The sequence below is a fragment of the Diceros bicornis genome, chromosome 7, assembly GCF_020826845.1.
Source record: "Diceros bicornis minor isolate mBicDic1 chromosome 7, mDicBic1.mat.cur, whole genome shotgun sequence".
NCBI classification, from domain to species: Eukaryota; Metazoa; Chordata; class Mammalia; order Perissodactyla; family Rhinocerotidae; genus Diceros; species Diceros bicornis.
Genome location: NC_080746.1, coordinates 58,916,447 through 58,931,432, shown reverse-complemented (window position 1 = coordinate 58,931,432; position 14,986 = coordinate 58,916,447). Strand labels below are relative to the sequence as shown.

Genomic DNA, 14,986 nt, shown 5'->3' with positions numbered 1-14,986 from the left:
CTCTGCCTCGGGGGGTGGGGGGTCGGGGGGGGGGGTGGTCAGATGAAGTCTTTCCAGAAGGATCATGGAGGATGAATTCATCTACTGAGCTATTTACCAGCCTGAATCTGATAGAAGCTCTAACTTTGCTGTCCCATACCATACCCACCAGCCACATGTACTATTGAGCAATTGAAATGTCTAGCCAAAATTCAGACGTACTTTAAGTGTAGAACACACACCAGATTTCAAAGACTTAGTACACAAAAAGAATGTAAAATGTCTAATTCATTTTTATAATCAATAATTTTTATATTGATTACATGTTGAATGATAATATTTTGGATATGTTGTGCTAAGTAAAATATATTATTAAAATTAATTTTACCTGTTTCTTTTTACTTTTTAAAAAATGTCACCAGTAGAAAATGTGAAGTTACATACGTGGCTCACATTATATATTTGTTGGACAGCACTGGGAGAGACTATCAAGGGCATGGCAGAGGTAGTGTGTGTTGTTGGAAGGAGGGATCGTGGCAGCCAGGCAGGGAGTAGTCCATTAGGGCCAGATTGTGAAAGACTGAGTCGATTTCGTGTGGCAGTCAATACAGGAAAGAAGTCAGGCAGAGAGAATGAAATCCGCAAAGACCCAAAGATGTGGGCAGGCACCTTGGGTTTAGGGAACTCATTCTTACAATTTTGTTTTGTTTTGTTTTTCTTTAAGGTATTTGTTGAGTATTTACTTTGAGCCAGGCATTGACAGCAGGTCTTTCACATCCATTCTCATGTTATCTGCACAACTATAAGATTAAGGAGAGGTTATTCTATTTTACCAAAGACAGAACTGAGGCTCAAAAGGGTTAAACTACTTATTCTCAGAGGTGTTCCTCCTCTTTATTTGGAAAGCCTCTTGGAGACAGGGAGCCTGTCTTTAAACGCTTCTCCGTTTTCCTCCACTGCACTTAGCACGGAGCCCTGCACGTGATTGGCGCTTAGAAAGTTTGTGTTGAACCGACGTCTCAAGTCAGAGCTCCACGCGCAAGTCCTGGGAGCAGAAGCACCAGAGGGCGCCCACGAGTCCGCCCAACCGCCGGTCCCCAGGGCCCCGGGACGATCTCAGGCCTGGGTGCGGCCCTTCAGTCTCAAGCAGTTGCGCGCCCCGGCGAGAAGAGGAGGCAAGGGGAGCCCCACGTTCTCCGTCCGCCCCGGCCCCTCCCCAGAGCCCAAGCGCGCGGAGCCGCCGGGTGCGGAACGACGACACGACATCCTGTTTTTTGGGGCCCGCGGCTCCGCCTGCGCCTCTGCTGATCTCGTCTTCCCCCGGGTGCTGACGCCAGCTCCCCTTCCCCCAGTCTCTGCACCCTCCCCAGGGGTCTGGGGCCTTCCCACTGCTGAATCACCACCACCCTGCATTCCCCCGGGGCTCGGGGCAGGGGTGGGGACTGCCCCAGCCTGATCCATTCTGGCCAGCCCCCAGCCTTGGCCATCGCTCTATCCCTGGGCTTAACTGAAGGCACTAGGCCTAGGGGCGCCTGTTCTCAGCATCTTCCCGCGGGGGTTAGTGGGCGCGAGATACGGGGAGGGGGACAAAAGCCTAGCGCCTCTACTGGGGTGGGGGTGACCAGGAGGAGAGAAGGAGGCTTGACCTCATGGGCCTCACAGGCAGAAGGCTGGGGTGGGGAGCCCGGCACTGGGCGGTGGGCGAGGCTGGTGGGGGGAGACCGGGGTGGGGGGACCGGCCCGCGGACTTCCTGGTCGCGCCCCGCCCCGGCCCGCCCCCGTGCCCCGCCCCGGCCGCCGGCCCGCCCCCCCCACTTCCTCCGGCCTCCCGCTCTCACTTCCTTCTCGAGCGCCGAGCCGCTGCCGCCGCCCCCAGCTCCCCCGCGGCGGGGAGGGCACCAGGTGAGGCCCGGCGCGGGCCGGCGGGCTGGGGGGTCCGGGGGAGGGGAGCCCGGCCGGCCCGGGACTGGGCGCGGGCGCGGACCCGGGAAGTTTGCTGGCGGGAGGCCGCGGGCGGGAGCGTCTCGGCTCCCTCCAAGTTGGGCGGGCGCGGCCGGCCGGGCGGGGCGGGGACCCGGCCACTGAGAGCGGGGCGGCTCGGTGAGGGTGGGTTCCTGTACCCAGGGCGGCTGTACCGGCTCCCGGGAGCCGCGAGGGACCCCTGAGGTCTGAGGGCTTCCCAGTCCGAGAGAAAAGCCTCTGAAGGAGAAGAGCTCAGAGCTGGCAGATGGGCCTCCGAGGTGGGGTGCCCTCGGAAGTTGGGGAGGGTGTACCGAAGTGTGTGAGAGGAGGGGGCCTCTGGGCCGGAGAAGGCGCCCCTCTGCTCTGGCAGTTGTGACACTTGTGGGGTTGAGAGGGAGCGGCGTCTGTAGCCTCTGAAGCCCTGGACCTCGGAGAAAGCTTCTTCCCTGGAAGACCGACCCGCGCTAGCAGGCTGCAGCGGAGGGTCCTCTGCGCTCAGGAGGGCGGGGGGCGCCCTGCTGACCCTAGTCTTTCTCTCTGTATGTCTGTTTTTCTGAGGCCCTACCTCTCCATCCCTGGAACCAAGCTACAGGTATTTAGTGAGCAAACATCCGCTGTGCCTAGCTGACGGGTGCCTGGCCTTGCTTTTTTAGGGGTAAACTGAGGAGGGAAAGGGCCCGGTCTTGTCCTGTGACTAGAAGTAGAAGGACTCTCATTCAGAGGTACTGATAGTCCCTGACAAGATGGCATCGCTGAGAGCAGGACTATTTTCAGGAGATGGAGAGAACAGGGCTTCTGGGAGGCAGCTGAGGCCCTGGCCTTGGGAAATGATTGGGAGCCGTCTCCTAGTCTTTTATGCCCCGCTCCCTTGTTAGTCCCTGAATTCTATACATTCTCATTCTGTCTGACTCCATTCCTTCTTCAGACTCTACCCACAAACCCTCCGTCTCCCTCTTTCTCACATCTTCTTCGGTTTTTTTCCCCCAAACACACCGTCATACCTGGGCCCTGACCTCTCACCTACCCTGCCCCTCTGTCCATCTCTGTCCCCTGCAGCTGCCCCCTCCCTTCCTTGCCCAGCTTCTGGCTCCCACACACATATCCACCCTCTTGCTTCTTCCATCTCCCCTCATTCCTCTCTGTCTCCTTCTCTTTCAGCCACTTATCTCCAGCTTGGGGGTCAGGATCTGCTGTAGAAGACTTGGTGAGTTTGAGAGCCCTTTCAAACCTCCCTAGCTCAGAGAGACAGGCTGCAACTTCCCAGTGATAGAGATGATTAAAGGGCTGGAAAACCTCTCTCTATGTGTATGCCTGTGCAAGTGTCTGTGTCTACATCTTTATCTCTTGGAGACAAAATAACTGCCCTCAGCCTTGAGAGGGCTCAGAGCAGGGGAAGCCAGCAGAATGAAGGGAACCTGCAGTGGGTGAGGTTGTGGTTAGGCAGGAGGAAGCAGTCTGTAGCAGTCAGGGTAGAGTGACACAGGAATAAGACTGGTGAGAGAGGCCGTGGGAAATCAAAATCACCCAGCCCCTGGGGTGCTTGATCAAGAGGCCGGGCCTGGAGGCTGGGGGACAGCCTGAATGTGCCTGACTCCAGTGCTTACTGGTTCCAGCACTGTCTGGTGGGGAGAATGGGACTAGGTCAGCTAGATGTGATGGAAGGAAGTGGGGGGAGCAAAGGCAGGATTCTGGAGGGAAGACTATAGCTGGCCTAACTTCAGTTTTAACTGTTTTAGTTCCAATTCAGGAAAAGAAGAGGGGTGGGAGTCAAAGGCGTCTGACCCTTCTTCCTGGCTGCCTTCCGGGGCCTGCCCAGGCTGGGTACCCACGTGTCCTGGGCTGCATCATGGCCTTGGTGACCAGGAAGCCATCTGGAGTCTGCTGACCCCTCTGCCTCAGGCATCCTTAATATTCCCCCTCGTACCTAGGACCATACTCCCTCTCTTACAAGAATTTCTCCTGAGTCTAACTTCAGCCCACACTGACTCTGTAAGCTCTTGTTGTCCCCATTCTAGAGCTCCTTCCTCAAGCCTTTGGGATGCATGCTGAGAGGTCCTGCTTCTCTCCACCTTCTTCAGTCTACTCTTCATTTCTCTCCATTAGAAAAAAAGAGAAGTGGAGGGGAGCAAGTGCTACTTTTTTGGGATTCCCAAGCACAGCTAGATTTAAGGGCTATCCACGATCCCCATTCTATCCTCTTTCCTCTCACAGTTGTCCCTCTCCCATGAATTGTCCCTTCTTCCAGTCCTGTCCTTCCACCCACCTGTCTCTCCTACTCTTGTTTCTGGAAGGTGTAGGGGGCTGGGCCCCAGGAGGAAATCCCAGGGACCTGCAAAAAATCCCAGCTCAAGAAAGGATGTGCATGCAAGGCACTTTCCCAGCATTAAGGCTCAGTAAAAAACCACCCAGGAGTCCTGGCTCCCCGCCTGCCAAACCAGTACTTATTTTAGGATTCTACATAACTGAGCAGTCCACAGGGCTCTGAGGGTGAACATAGGATGGATGAGACGGGTTCTCCCAGGCAAGATCTGGCCCCACTGGAGGTTTGAGCTAATTGCAAGAAAGTTATTGCTGGGGACCGGCCCGGTGGCACAAGCAGATAAGTGTGCGTGCACTCTGCTGCGGCAGCCCGGGGTTCATGGGTTCGGATCCCGGGCGTGCACCGACACACCACTTGTCACGCCATGCTGTGGTGGCGTCCCATATAAAGTAGAGGAAGATGGGCACGGATGTTAGCTCAGGGCCAATCTTCCTTGGCAAAAAAAAAAAAAAAAAAGGATCAGCATCGGATGTTAGCTCAGGGCTGATCTCCCTCACAAAAAAAAACAAAACAAAACAAAAAAGTCATTGCTGGAAAACTATGACCAGGGTGGGAGGGATCTAAATGGGAAAATATCATGTGGTGGGGGTAGGGTGGGCTGCAACCTAGGAGACTACCCGTTGAGCTCTTGACTAATGAAATACGGTCAAGGTCATGGCATGAAAAGAAGTGGCTGATATAAGATTGTCACAGATCCTGGCTGGGAATCTAGGATGTGGAGAGTTGTCTCTGGATGTTATGTCAGGTGAGGTGGCTGGTGTGAACTTCTCGGGGGTCATGAGCAGGAAGATATGAGAGGTTGTGGCTAGAGTCAGACAGTTGGGAAGATATTAGAATGGTGGTAGCTGGGGAACTGGGCAGGAAATGGGGGCCCGGCCCCACACTGAAGACCCCTCCCTCCATACGCAGTGTAGACCCATTAATGGTGAGGCTTGTAGGGGTCTATGAGTAGGGAAAGCAAAGACAAAACCTGGGCTACCTCCTTAGAACAGCTCGGTTTTCCTGTCCAGGGTCCAGCTTCCTCTTTTGTCCTCATCTCATGGGGGGAGGGTATCTCCCCAGGAGCTAGAGGCTAGAGGAGGAGCTCCTCAGCTGGGACAGGGCCGGTGTGGCTGGCTGTCCGGTAGTGGTAGTTCTAAATCATAGACGCTGCAGTATGGGCTAGGCACGAGAGCCTGGGAACTTAAAAGCAAAAAGGGCTCAGATGTCAACCTGACTCCTTTGGCCCATTTCCTGAAGGGATAAACCATGGTAAAGTCATCCTGAATGAGGTCAGAGAGATGATGGGCCCATTCCTAGGCCAGAGTAACAATCCTCACCTCCTCTTCTTTGTGGAAGTGACAGCAGGCTGGAGGTTAGGAGACCCAGGTCTTTGTCCTGGATTTGCTCCCAACTCTCTGTATAACCCTGATCAACTTGGTGTCTCGTGGCTCAGCTTCAGCATTAAGGAGTTGCTCATCAATACCTCCACAGAGCAGAGAGAAGACTGAGAGCTCTGACTCTCCTTCCCCCAAGAGGCTCCTCAGAGCATGGCCCCCACTCTGGGCCCTCCTGTCTCAGGCCAGCCTTGATCTGACAGGTGTGAGTAGTTTCTAAGTATCTGCCCAGGGACAGGAACTGTGGCCCCTTTCTCCAAAGCACAAGGATTGTTACAGGTTGAGAGATGAGAAGCGGACAGCGAGTGTTAGGGATTTTGCAAGACAGGGACAGCAAGATGGGGGAGCACCGTGTGCCCTGCTCCAGCTCTGCCCCACTGACAGTGGAAAATAGACGCCGGAGTTTCCTCCCTCATGTTTTTTTCCCTTGTGGAAACCCCCGCAGGCCTGGGGCAGGGCTGAAGGGCCAGGGCGGCCCTGGGTCTCTCTGAGGGTATTTTCAGGTGGGCGAGGCAGGACTGGGAGGATGGCACTTCTGTACAGCCTTGTGTGAAATGAGCAAAGGCAAAGGCAAAGGAAGTGCCACTTCACAGGCCTTTCATGGGGCCCCGGGACTGCGAGCTAGGCGGGAGGAAGCAAGTGTTCAGCCTTCCTCTGTGCTGCCTAGTGGGGGAGGGGGCAGCCTCCTTAGCTCCCCCAGCCACAGCTTCCCAGGCCTTGGGGCTCACCCTTTGTGGAGCCCCCCAGGTGCTGGGATGGTGAGAGGAGAAGGAAGGGAACTGGCACTTCGTAAAGGGGGCCCAGCCCCCCATAGCCTTCCCAGCTGTAACTGTCTTGTTTCCTTCTCTTCAGCCCCTAGTGGGTAGACTCAACTGTCTCTCGCTCTTACCCTACCTGCTGCAGTGTAGGATCCTCTGCAGGGGCTGAGGGGGGGAGAATGGCAAGAGGTGGAGAATTCTCCAACAGGGATTTTTTTTTTAAGGCTGGGAGCTAGGCTCTCTTGGGTTCTGTCCCTGCAGATGGGGAGAAGGGGAAGAAAGAGAGACTCAGCCCTTGGCCTGGTCCCAGCCCCACACTGACCTCATGTCTCCCCCAGCTTCCTCCTCCCAGCCCAGCTGCAGCCAGCTGCAGCCCCTTTGAGCCTCTACACATCACCTCTCCTCCTCCCCTCCCTTCAAAACAAACAAACAAACAGACTTGCAGAGCTGCTAAAGCCGTTTCGCCTCATTCCTTGAACAAGGGTCTTCAGATGGTCCCAATCCTTCCCCTTATTAGGACCACTTTTCCTACTCATCTTCCTCATTACCTCTGGGCTAGCTATGCCTGCTTCACCCCTCACCCTTCCGGTTAAGGACAGGGCAGTCTAGCCTGCTACCCTAAATTGTGCCCCTCAGGGGGAGGAGGAAGTTGGTTGCCCTTGTCTTGTGCCTCCTGGGCCTAGAGGCTCTTCCTTGTTCCCAGAATCAAAGTTTGTGAATTGATGGGGGAGGAGATGTGTGTCAGTCTGCAGCTTTTGCTCAGTCCCGTGCTGAGTTTCTGGAAGTAAGCAGAAGGACAGACTTCCCTCCTCATGAGGCATCCAGTTAGTTCAGGGCAATGAACAGTACAGTGCTGAGGAAGGTAGGGCAGGAGAATGGGTTGCTATGGTGTCCTGGAGAAGCTAGGGAACAGAACTGGGCCCTGAAGGACTGGGAGGATCTGAAGGGGCCAGCAGAATTCCAGGAAGAGAAACTCATGTGCAAAGACATGAAGGACGATTTGAGTTCATTCAGCAGCCTAGGGGACACAGATCAGCCAGGACCTTGTCCTCTAGGCCCTCCTAGTCTAGCAACAAGAGATAAGATTCAGATCAACCTCCGTGTGATACAAGATAGAATGTGCCTGTGAGAGAAACAGGGACCAGAACTTGTATGGGATAAGTTAATTGTGACTTGGGTGATTTACCAAAACTTTCCTGGAGGAGGTGGCCATGGTGCTTCGACCAAGGTGGGGTCCCTTGAAGCAACTGGAGCCTTGTGAGCTGCTGAGGGGGGGTTGGAGGATGGAAGAGGGGGAGAAATGCTGGATTCCATGGGGACAATGAAGACTGCTGCTTGGTGTGTTTTGGGGAAGAGAATGTGGAGGCTGCTTGTGGAGGATCAGGGTAATGTGGCCAGAGCTCAGGATCGGGATGCCCAGAGATGGAGTATAGTTAGAATGAGTTTCAGGGAGGGCTGCAGAAGGGGAGCCCCGTGTCAGGGAGGCAGGTTAGAAGGTTGTAGTAAGTTCCCATTGCCTCCACACTCCCCCATCTCTTAGGGCCCGTTCCTCCCCTCCCCCACTCCCAGTTGGGACACTTCCCCTGCCATAACGGCCACAGAGATCTGGCAATCAGGCAGTCCACTGCTTCCTTTCCTTCCCCCATTCTGGGCCTGCTTGGGCCACACCCCAAGACCAGGCCCCACTGGGTACAAGCTGTGCTCCAGGGACCACACGCAGACAGAGTTACCCACCATGAGCTGTGCTCCCATGGGCTGTGCTACCTGCCAGAGCTAGGCAAGCTGGCACTAGGAAGAGAGATTTTTGCCTATCCCAGTTAAAGCTTTTGGCTGCCATTGCTGTCCAAAGAGATTCAGCATTGCAGTGTTGGCTGTGGGGGTGTTAGTCCAATTCTGGGCTTCCGAGGCGTCTGTCCAGATCTCAGTAATGGGGGCAGAAGCAAGAGGATCAGAAGGCAGTGGTTGCACACTCCTGGTGCCCGGCCCTGGACTCAGCTTTTCCAGGGGTGTCAAGAGCAGCTCAAGCTCCAGTACTGGGGAGTGTCCACAAGCTAGGAAACTTACATATGACTGTTGGAGAAGGAGAATCACACGGAACCAAAGAAGGGTTAAAAGGGGTGGCCGTGCTATGGAAGTTCAAAGAAAGGAGAATTCAGTAGCCTCATGGGACTGTAAGACTTAAGCTAGGCCTTGAGAAGTCAGGAAGATATGAGAGGGGAGAGGGAATGGCAGCTGACAGAAGAACAACGGAAGGAACAAGAGTAAAAGTTCAGAGGCAAGAATGATCCTGTCTTGTTTACAGAGGTCAATGAAGACCCTTCTGGAGCAGGGAGCTGGGAACTCACATTCACAAAACACACATATACTGCATATTATCACACTTAATCCTTATAACAACCTCGTAAGGTTGGTACTATTACTTAGGTCATAAGTGGCAGAACTAGGATTTAAACCCTGGTCCGTCTGACTCCAAAACGCCTACCAAATTATGAAGAACTCTGAACATCAAGATGAGGGACCAGGCATAATCTGAATTAAGTTGGGAATAAAAAGCCAGAACAAGTCATTGTATTTGGCAAATACTATACAGATCTGCAAACGTTAATTTATTTACTAAAAAAAGTTCTTTAAAAAAAAAAAGTCACGTAATGAATAAGTTACAGTTGATCCCGAACCCCAGGCAGGCCACTCTCCTTGCTTGGCCCCCTGTAGCACTGACTGTCTCTTCTTCCTATGTGGCACAGGTTAGACCCTACCTTTTGGCATGGGCCCTCCTTAAATGTGCTATGGGAACTTATTTGACCCAGTTCAGGCCATAGGATTTCAGAGAAAAGAGTTGTCCTGGGAGAGAGGATAAGGGTCTGAACTAGACCTGAAGAGGGAGAATTGGGCCAATACCACCACTCAGACACCTGCATACTCAGTGCTTCCTGCCTCTTGGGATGAAAGGTTTTGCTCTTGTCACTTCCTGTGTGCACAGCACGTCCCAATTCACAAAGCACATTCATTCCCATGCTCGGGATCCTTGATGCTGCCCTTGAAGGCAGGGAGGGCAAGTATTATCACTCTTGTTGTACAGATGAAGAAACTGAGGCTCCGGGAAGGGAAGTGTCTTACTTGCTCAAGGTCACGAAGTCAGCTGGTGAGGGGTAACTTGGAGGCTGTGTGACGCATTGAAGAAAACACAGGACTCTGGATTGCAAAACTGGGGTTTGTGTCCTGGCTCCTGTACTAACTAGCTGTGTGGTGTTGGGTTACTTTAACTGCTCTGAGTTTGTTTCCTTATGAGTAAATAGGAATAATACCAATAGGTTGTTATAAAGATCAAATAACATAATACCATGTGATCTATGAAGTGTTGTACCTTGTGAGGCCTTGTTATCCAAGGGCAACGTCAGCAGGTGAACCCAAGAGGTCAGACTCAGGTATCCGGTGCTCTTGGCCTGATGCCACACTGCCTCTACCCTGCTTGTTTCTGACACTACCTCACTCATAATCCTTTTCCGGTGTCAGTCCCTGTTCCCTCGCCAGCCCGGAAGCTACCCTCTCCCTCCCCGCTCTTTTGAGGGCTGATTTACTGATTGCTCGTTGATAACCCCTCCCTAGAGAGCTGCCTGGAGCCGCTGTACTTCCAGTCTCTTGGGCCTTGTGACTGCTGGCCAGAGTTCCCTCCTTGCCTTCCTGCCTGGGCCAGCCCAGTGCTGGGCTTGTGGGGGAAGAGTTCCCACCCCCTGCTCTGTGGGGAATTGAAGATTTAACAGGCCTAGGAGTTCTGCTCTTGAAATGCCAGGGTCTCCCAGATAATCCAGTGGACACGAGTAATGACACCAACCCACCCAAGATGCTCTCTCCTTTCCCCAGGGAAGGAGCCACAGAATCCTGAGCAGATGAATGTGCCCTACATTGCCCCCATGTGCCTAGGCATTATGCATCTGCTAACCGACTTCACCCCCACCCCATGCTCCTGGGGGCCTTTCCTACACCCATCATCCTATCCCCTGCTCCCAGGGCTCTTAATGTCTCATTTTATCCAGCTACTGCTTTTATCTCAGGCATTTTTCTCTCCATTTCATGCCTTGGGAAACTGAGGCCCAGAGAGAGTAAGTGCCTCATTCTTGGTTACAGTGAGTCAGCAGCCGAGAGAGCTGGGGCTAGGACTTAGGTTTGGTCCCTTGACTTCCAGTCTGAAGTTCTCTCCACTGCCCTAGAGGGTCCTTATCTCCTTCCCAGACCCATTCCCCAGGCTCTCTATCCTCTCTACTGAGGTTGAACATATACTTATTCATGCAAATAAGATGGAAATATTTTTAATGCGAACCAGAGTGGCAACCTCATAGGGTGAAACCATTTCCCTTTGAGCTGGTTCCAGGGAAAGCTGGGGCCTGGAAGGGAGGTCGACCCAAGCCCTGGGTCCTATGCAGGTCTCACAAAACCAGAGTTGCCCCCCACTTTGATTTTTGAGGCTTTTGAACCGACAGTTGAGAGGTCAGGCTAGGAGTGGGGCAGGCAAGAGGTTCTCAGACCAGGGTGCAGCCTTGCAGTGTATAAAGTAAAATGGAGAAAATGGGCGGGTGGTGGTGGTGCTTGGGCGGAGCTAGGGATTCTTAGAGATCTGGATGTGTCTAAAACAGGTCTGTTGCCTCCCAGGGAGCGGGGACCTGGTTGTGGGAGAGAGTCAGGGGAAGGAAGTCATACACTGGCCAGCAAAAAGTCCCCCATGGCTGAGAGGAAGTAGCCAATGAGAGGAGGACCCTTGCCACAGCAGCATAAATAATCACAGTGTTTCCGGAAGCACTGTCTTGTTCCAGAACTCAGAAGAGCAGTTCCTCACCCCGAGGCCCTGTGAGCTGCAGAGGGGACCAGGGTAATTGCTGGAACTGGGACTGCTTCTCTCATACTCACCCCACTAATAATTACAGCAGCCCGTTTATTGGGCACTTCCTGTGTGCCACGCCTCATGCCAAATGCTTTCTATATGTTAGCTCATTTCATACTGTGAGCAATTCTAACACAATAGGCAAGATCATCCTATTTTACTGATGAGAAAATTGAGGCTCAGGAAACTTAAACATGTTGCCCAAGATGATACATGACTAATTAGTGGAGCTGGGATTAGAATCCCTGGCCAGGGCTGGCCCCGTGACGTAGCAGTTAAGTTCTCGCACTCCGCTTTGCCGGCCCGGGATTCGCAGGTTCGGATCCTGGGCGCGGACCTATTCACTGCTCATCAAGCCTTGATATGGCAGGCGTCCCATATAAAGTAGAGGAAGATGGGCACGGATGTTAGCCCAGGACTAACATCCTCAGCAAAAAGAGGAGGATTGGCAACAGATGTTAGCTCAGGGCTAATCTTCCTCACCAAAAAAAAAAAAAGAAAGAAAGAAAGAAAAGAAAAGAATCCCTGGCCAGTCTGACTCTAGCACGTGTTCTCAGCAACTGTGCTTTAACGGCATTGTGTTTTCTATCCAAGAGTCTGGAAGCCCTGAAATTCTTCAGAGGCCCATGCCATAGTCTCAGGAAAGAGACCGTTAAGGGGAGAATCAAGTTTTTGTCTTACTCTTCTGTTCATCCCTCTTGGCTGGGCTTGGAGGATCTGCTTTACTCCACCAAGGGCCTCGAGGGAAGATGCTAATGTCTGGGAGCCACAGTCTCTGTCCCCTTCATCAGTACATACTCAGATTCCAGATCAAATCTCAGCCCTGGCTCAATCTCCATTATTCCCCTGTACTGAGTTGCCAACCTGGGTATGTGTGGCCAGATAAGGTTTATTTTGCTTGCAAGAATGATGGAGTGAGCTCTTCCTCCTTTTCCCTAAGGCACCCTGGACTGAGACAGGGCAGCCATCTAGAGAATTGTTCTCCTTACTCATCAGGTTTCTCATTGTGCCTTTTGGCTTACACTCAGTAGCCAAGATGTCAGGTTTGGAAGTGAAACATCAGTGCACTGGGCAGGGTGGGCCCTGAGTTGGGAGAGATTCCACCCATGGCTGCATCTCAGAGTGACCTGGGACAGCTGCCCTGTGCCAGACACCCTCTCCAGTCTGCTGGGAGGGAGATGTCCGTATCTGGTAGAGGATCGGGTAGATTCCTACACTTGTACACCCTCCTTTTGTGTCTATACTGCCTGGAGGAAAAATAAAAGTAGCTAATACTTATTGAATGCTTATTATGACCAGGCATTGTTCTAAATGCTTTACAGGTATTAATTTATATAGTCCTCACAACAACCCAATGAGGGAGGTATTACTTTGTCCTCATTTTACAGAAAAGAAAACTGAGGCATAGAGAGGTTAAGTAATTTGGCCAAGGTCACACTGCTAGGAAATAGCAGAACCAAGATTTGACCTTAGTTTGTCTGGCACCAGCACTTATGTGCTTCACATAACATAGTACACATTATAGTGCCGGCCTCCTTACATCTGAGCATCTTTGCTTGATCTCAGGGCCTCTCTCGTGTGTCTGTCTCTCTGAGGTCTTTTTTTTTTTTTTAATTTTATTTATTTATTTTTTCCCCCAAAGCCCCAGTAGATAGTTGTATGTCATAGCTGCACATCCTTCTAGTTGCTGTATGTGGGACGCGGCCTCAGCATGGCCGGAGAAATGGTGCATCGGTGCGTGCCCGGGATCCGAACGCAGGCCGCCAGCAGCGGAGCACACGCACTTAACCACTAAGCCCCGGGGCCAGCCCTCTGAGGTCTGTCTTGATGGGATTGCAGGATGGTGTCAGGTTAAGAAAACAGGAGCTAGTTTCCCTCCGTATGCCCCCATCCTTTCTTCCCAATTGGCAGACACCTCCCTAACCAAGAGTGTCCCTCTCATCTGTCCATAGGTCACTGCATCCAGAGGGGCCCAGAACGGGGAGGAGGCATTGCCTCCACTGCAGCAGCTGCACCCACGATGCAGAGCATCAAGTGTGTGGTGGTGGGCGACGGGGCTGTGGGCAAGACATGCCTGCTCATCTGCTACACGACTAACGCCTTCCCCAAGGAATACATCCCCACAGTGTTCGACAATTACAGCGCCCAGAGCGCAGTGGATGGGCGCACAGTGAACCTGAACCTGTGGGACACAGCGGGCCAAGAGGAATACGACCGCCTCCGCACACTCTCCTACCCTCAGACCAACGTCTTTGTCATCTGTTTCTCCATTGCCAGCCCACCCTCCTATGAGAATGTGCGGCACAAATGGCACCCAGAGGTGTGCCACCACTGCCCCGACGTGCCCATCCTCCTGGTGGGCACCAAGAAGGACCTGAGAGCCCAGCCTGATACCCTACGGCGCCTCAAGGAGCAGGGCCAGGCGCCCATCACACCGCAGCAGGGCCAGGCACTGGCCAAGCAGATCCATGCTGTGCGCTACCTCGAGTGCTCGGCCCTGCAGCAGGACGGCGTCAAAGAAGTGTTTGCTGAGGCTGTCCGGGCCGTGCTCAACCCCACGCCAATCAAGCGTGGGCGGTCCTGCGTCCTCTTGTGACCCTGGCACTCAGCTTGGAGGCTGCCCCCTGCCCCCCCACCAGTTGTGCCTTGGCGCCTTGTCTGCCCCCAGCTGTGCCTTAAGGACTAATTCTGGCACCCCTTGCCAGGGAGCTCTCTGAATGCCTATTTCTCCTTAAGGAGGCCCACAGGGAAAAGGGCTTTGGGCCCTGCCCCACTCTGCTTGGGAACCCCAGGTATTCTCGAGAGCTCACCCAGGCCAAGGTTGGACCCCTCCCCAAGAAGCCAACCCAGTGCTCCCTCCCCACTTTCCCCTACTGACCAGCTGATCCAGCTTTCCACACAGATGTTGCTGCCTATTGTGGTGCCTTCTCTCAGGTTAGGAGCACTCAGCCGTCCCTAACCTCTCCCTCGCTACTCTTCGAATTGCTCCCCCCTCAAGATGCTCTCTCCCTTCCCCAAAGAAAGAGCCACAGAATCCTGAGATGAATGTGCCTTAACCTACCCCACGTGCCCAGGCCTTATGCATCCGCTGACTGACTCAGCCCCCAACCCCCCACCGGGGCTCCTGGGGGGCCTTTCCTACCCCCATCAGCAGCAATAAAACCTCCTGTCTCCAGTGGCCCCGGCTCCTCCCTGTGTGCTGGGCACTGGGGGTTGGGCAGGGGATGGGCATGGGTTAGGGCTCCCCAGAGACTGGGAGCCTTTTGTTTCCTGCAAGAGGAGACAGGAGACAATAGGCTTCATTGTGGTCCCCTCACCCCCCAATTTCCCTAACAAAGCTCTGGGCTCCCTTGGAGGAGCCAGTCTTGCTCTGGGGCCCAGCTACAGAATCTGTAGTAGACTGGGATGCAAAGCATGAGGAAAGACTTCCTGATCTAGGGCTCAGAAAGGGAGCGGTTGAGAGCCATCAGCCTGCAGGCAGGTGTTTTCACAGTCATGCATCTGAGAGCTGTCCCCTTACACCCCAAGGGGACTGATCTTTACTGACAGTTGGGGGCTGGAACCCAGGCCTTTGCCTCAACCCAAGACTCTCCTAGGTATCCCAGCTTCTAGGCCTGGAGTCATTACAGAGATAGCTCAGTCACTCCTGCTTACCAAAACTGGGGCTTAGACCAGCCTAAGGGGGGACTTAGGAGACTCCAGGCCTAAGGAGGTG

At 53.6% G+C, this 14,986-nt stretch overlaps 1 protein-coding gene across 2 annotated transcripts; it reads left to right on the top strand.

The window, feature by feature from the left end:
- Window positions 1-1,765: 1,765 nt before the first annotated feature.
- RHOG (ras homolog family member G) lies at window positions 1,766-14,449 on the top strand. 2 transcript variants are annotated; one of them, XM_058545738.1, is made up of 3 exons: window positions 1,766-1,881; window positions 3,100-3,145; window positions 13,224-14,449. In XM_058545738.1, exon 3 carries the CDS (start codon window positions 13,292-13,294, stop codon window positions 13,865-13,867), a length of 576 nt encoding a protein of 191 aa, XP_058401721.1. In that variant the 5' UTR covers window positions 1,766-1,881; window positions 3,100-3,145; window positions 13,224-13,291; the 3' UTR covers window positions 13,868-14,449. The 2 variants fall into 2 exon arrangements, with proteins under 2 accessions (XP_058401721.1, XP_058401720.1); XM_058545737.1 differs by lacking the exon at window positions 3,100-3,145 and having other exon boundaries at window positions 1,767-1,881.
- Window positions 14,450-14,986: the final 537 nt, after the last annotated feature.

What these genes read in the sequence shown, in the direction of transcription:
- RHOG (XM_058545738.1), top strand. Translation starts at nt 13,292, where the DNA reads ATGCAGAGCATCAAGTGTGTGGTGGTGGGCGACGGGGCTGTGGGCAAG.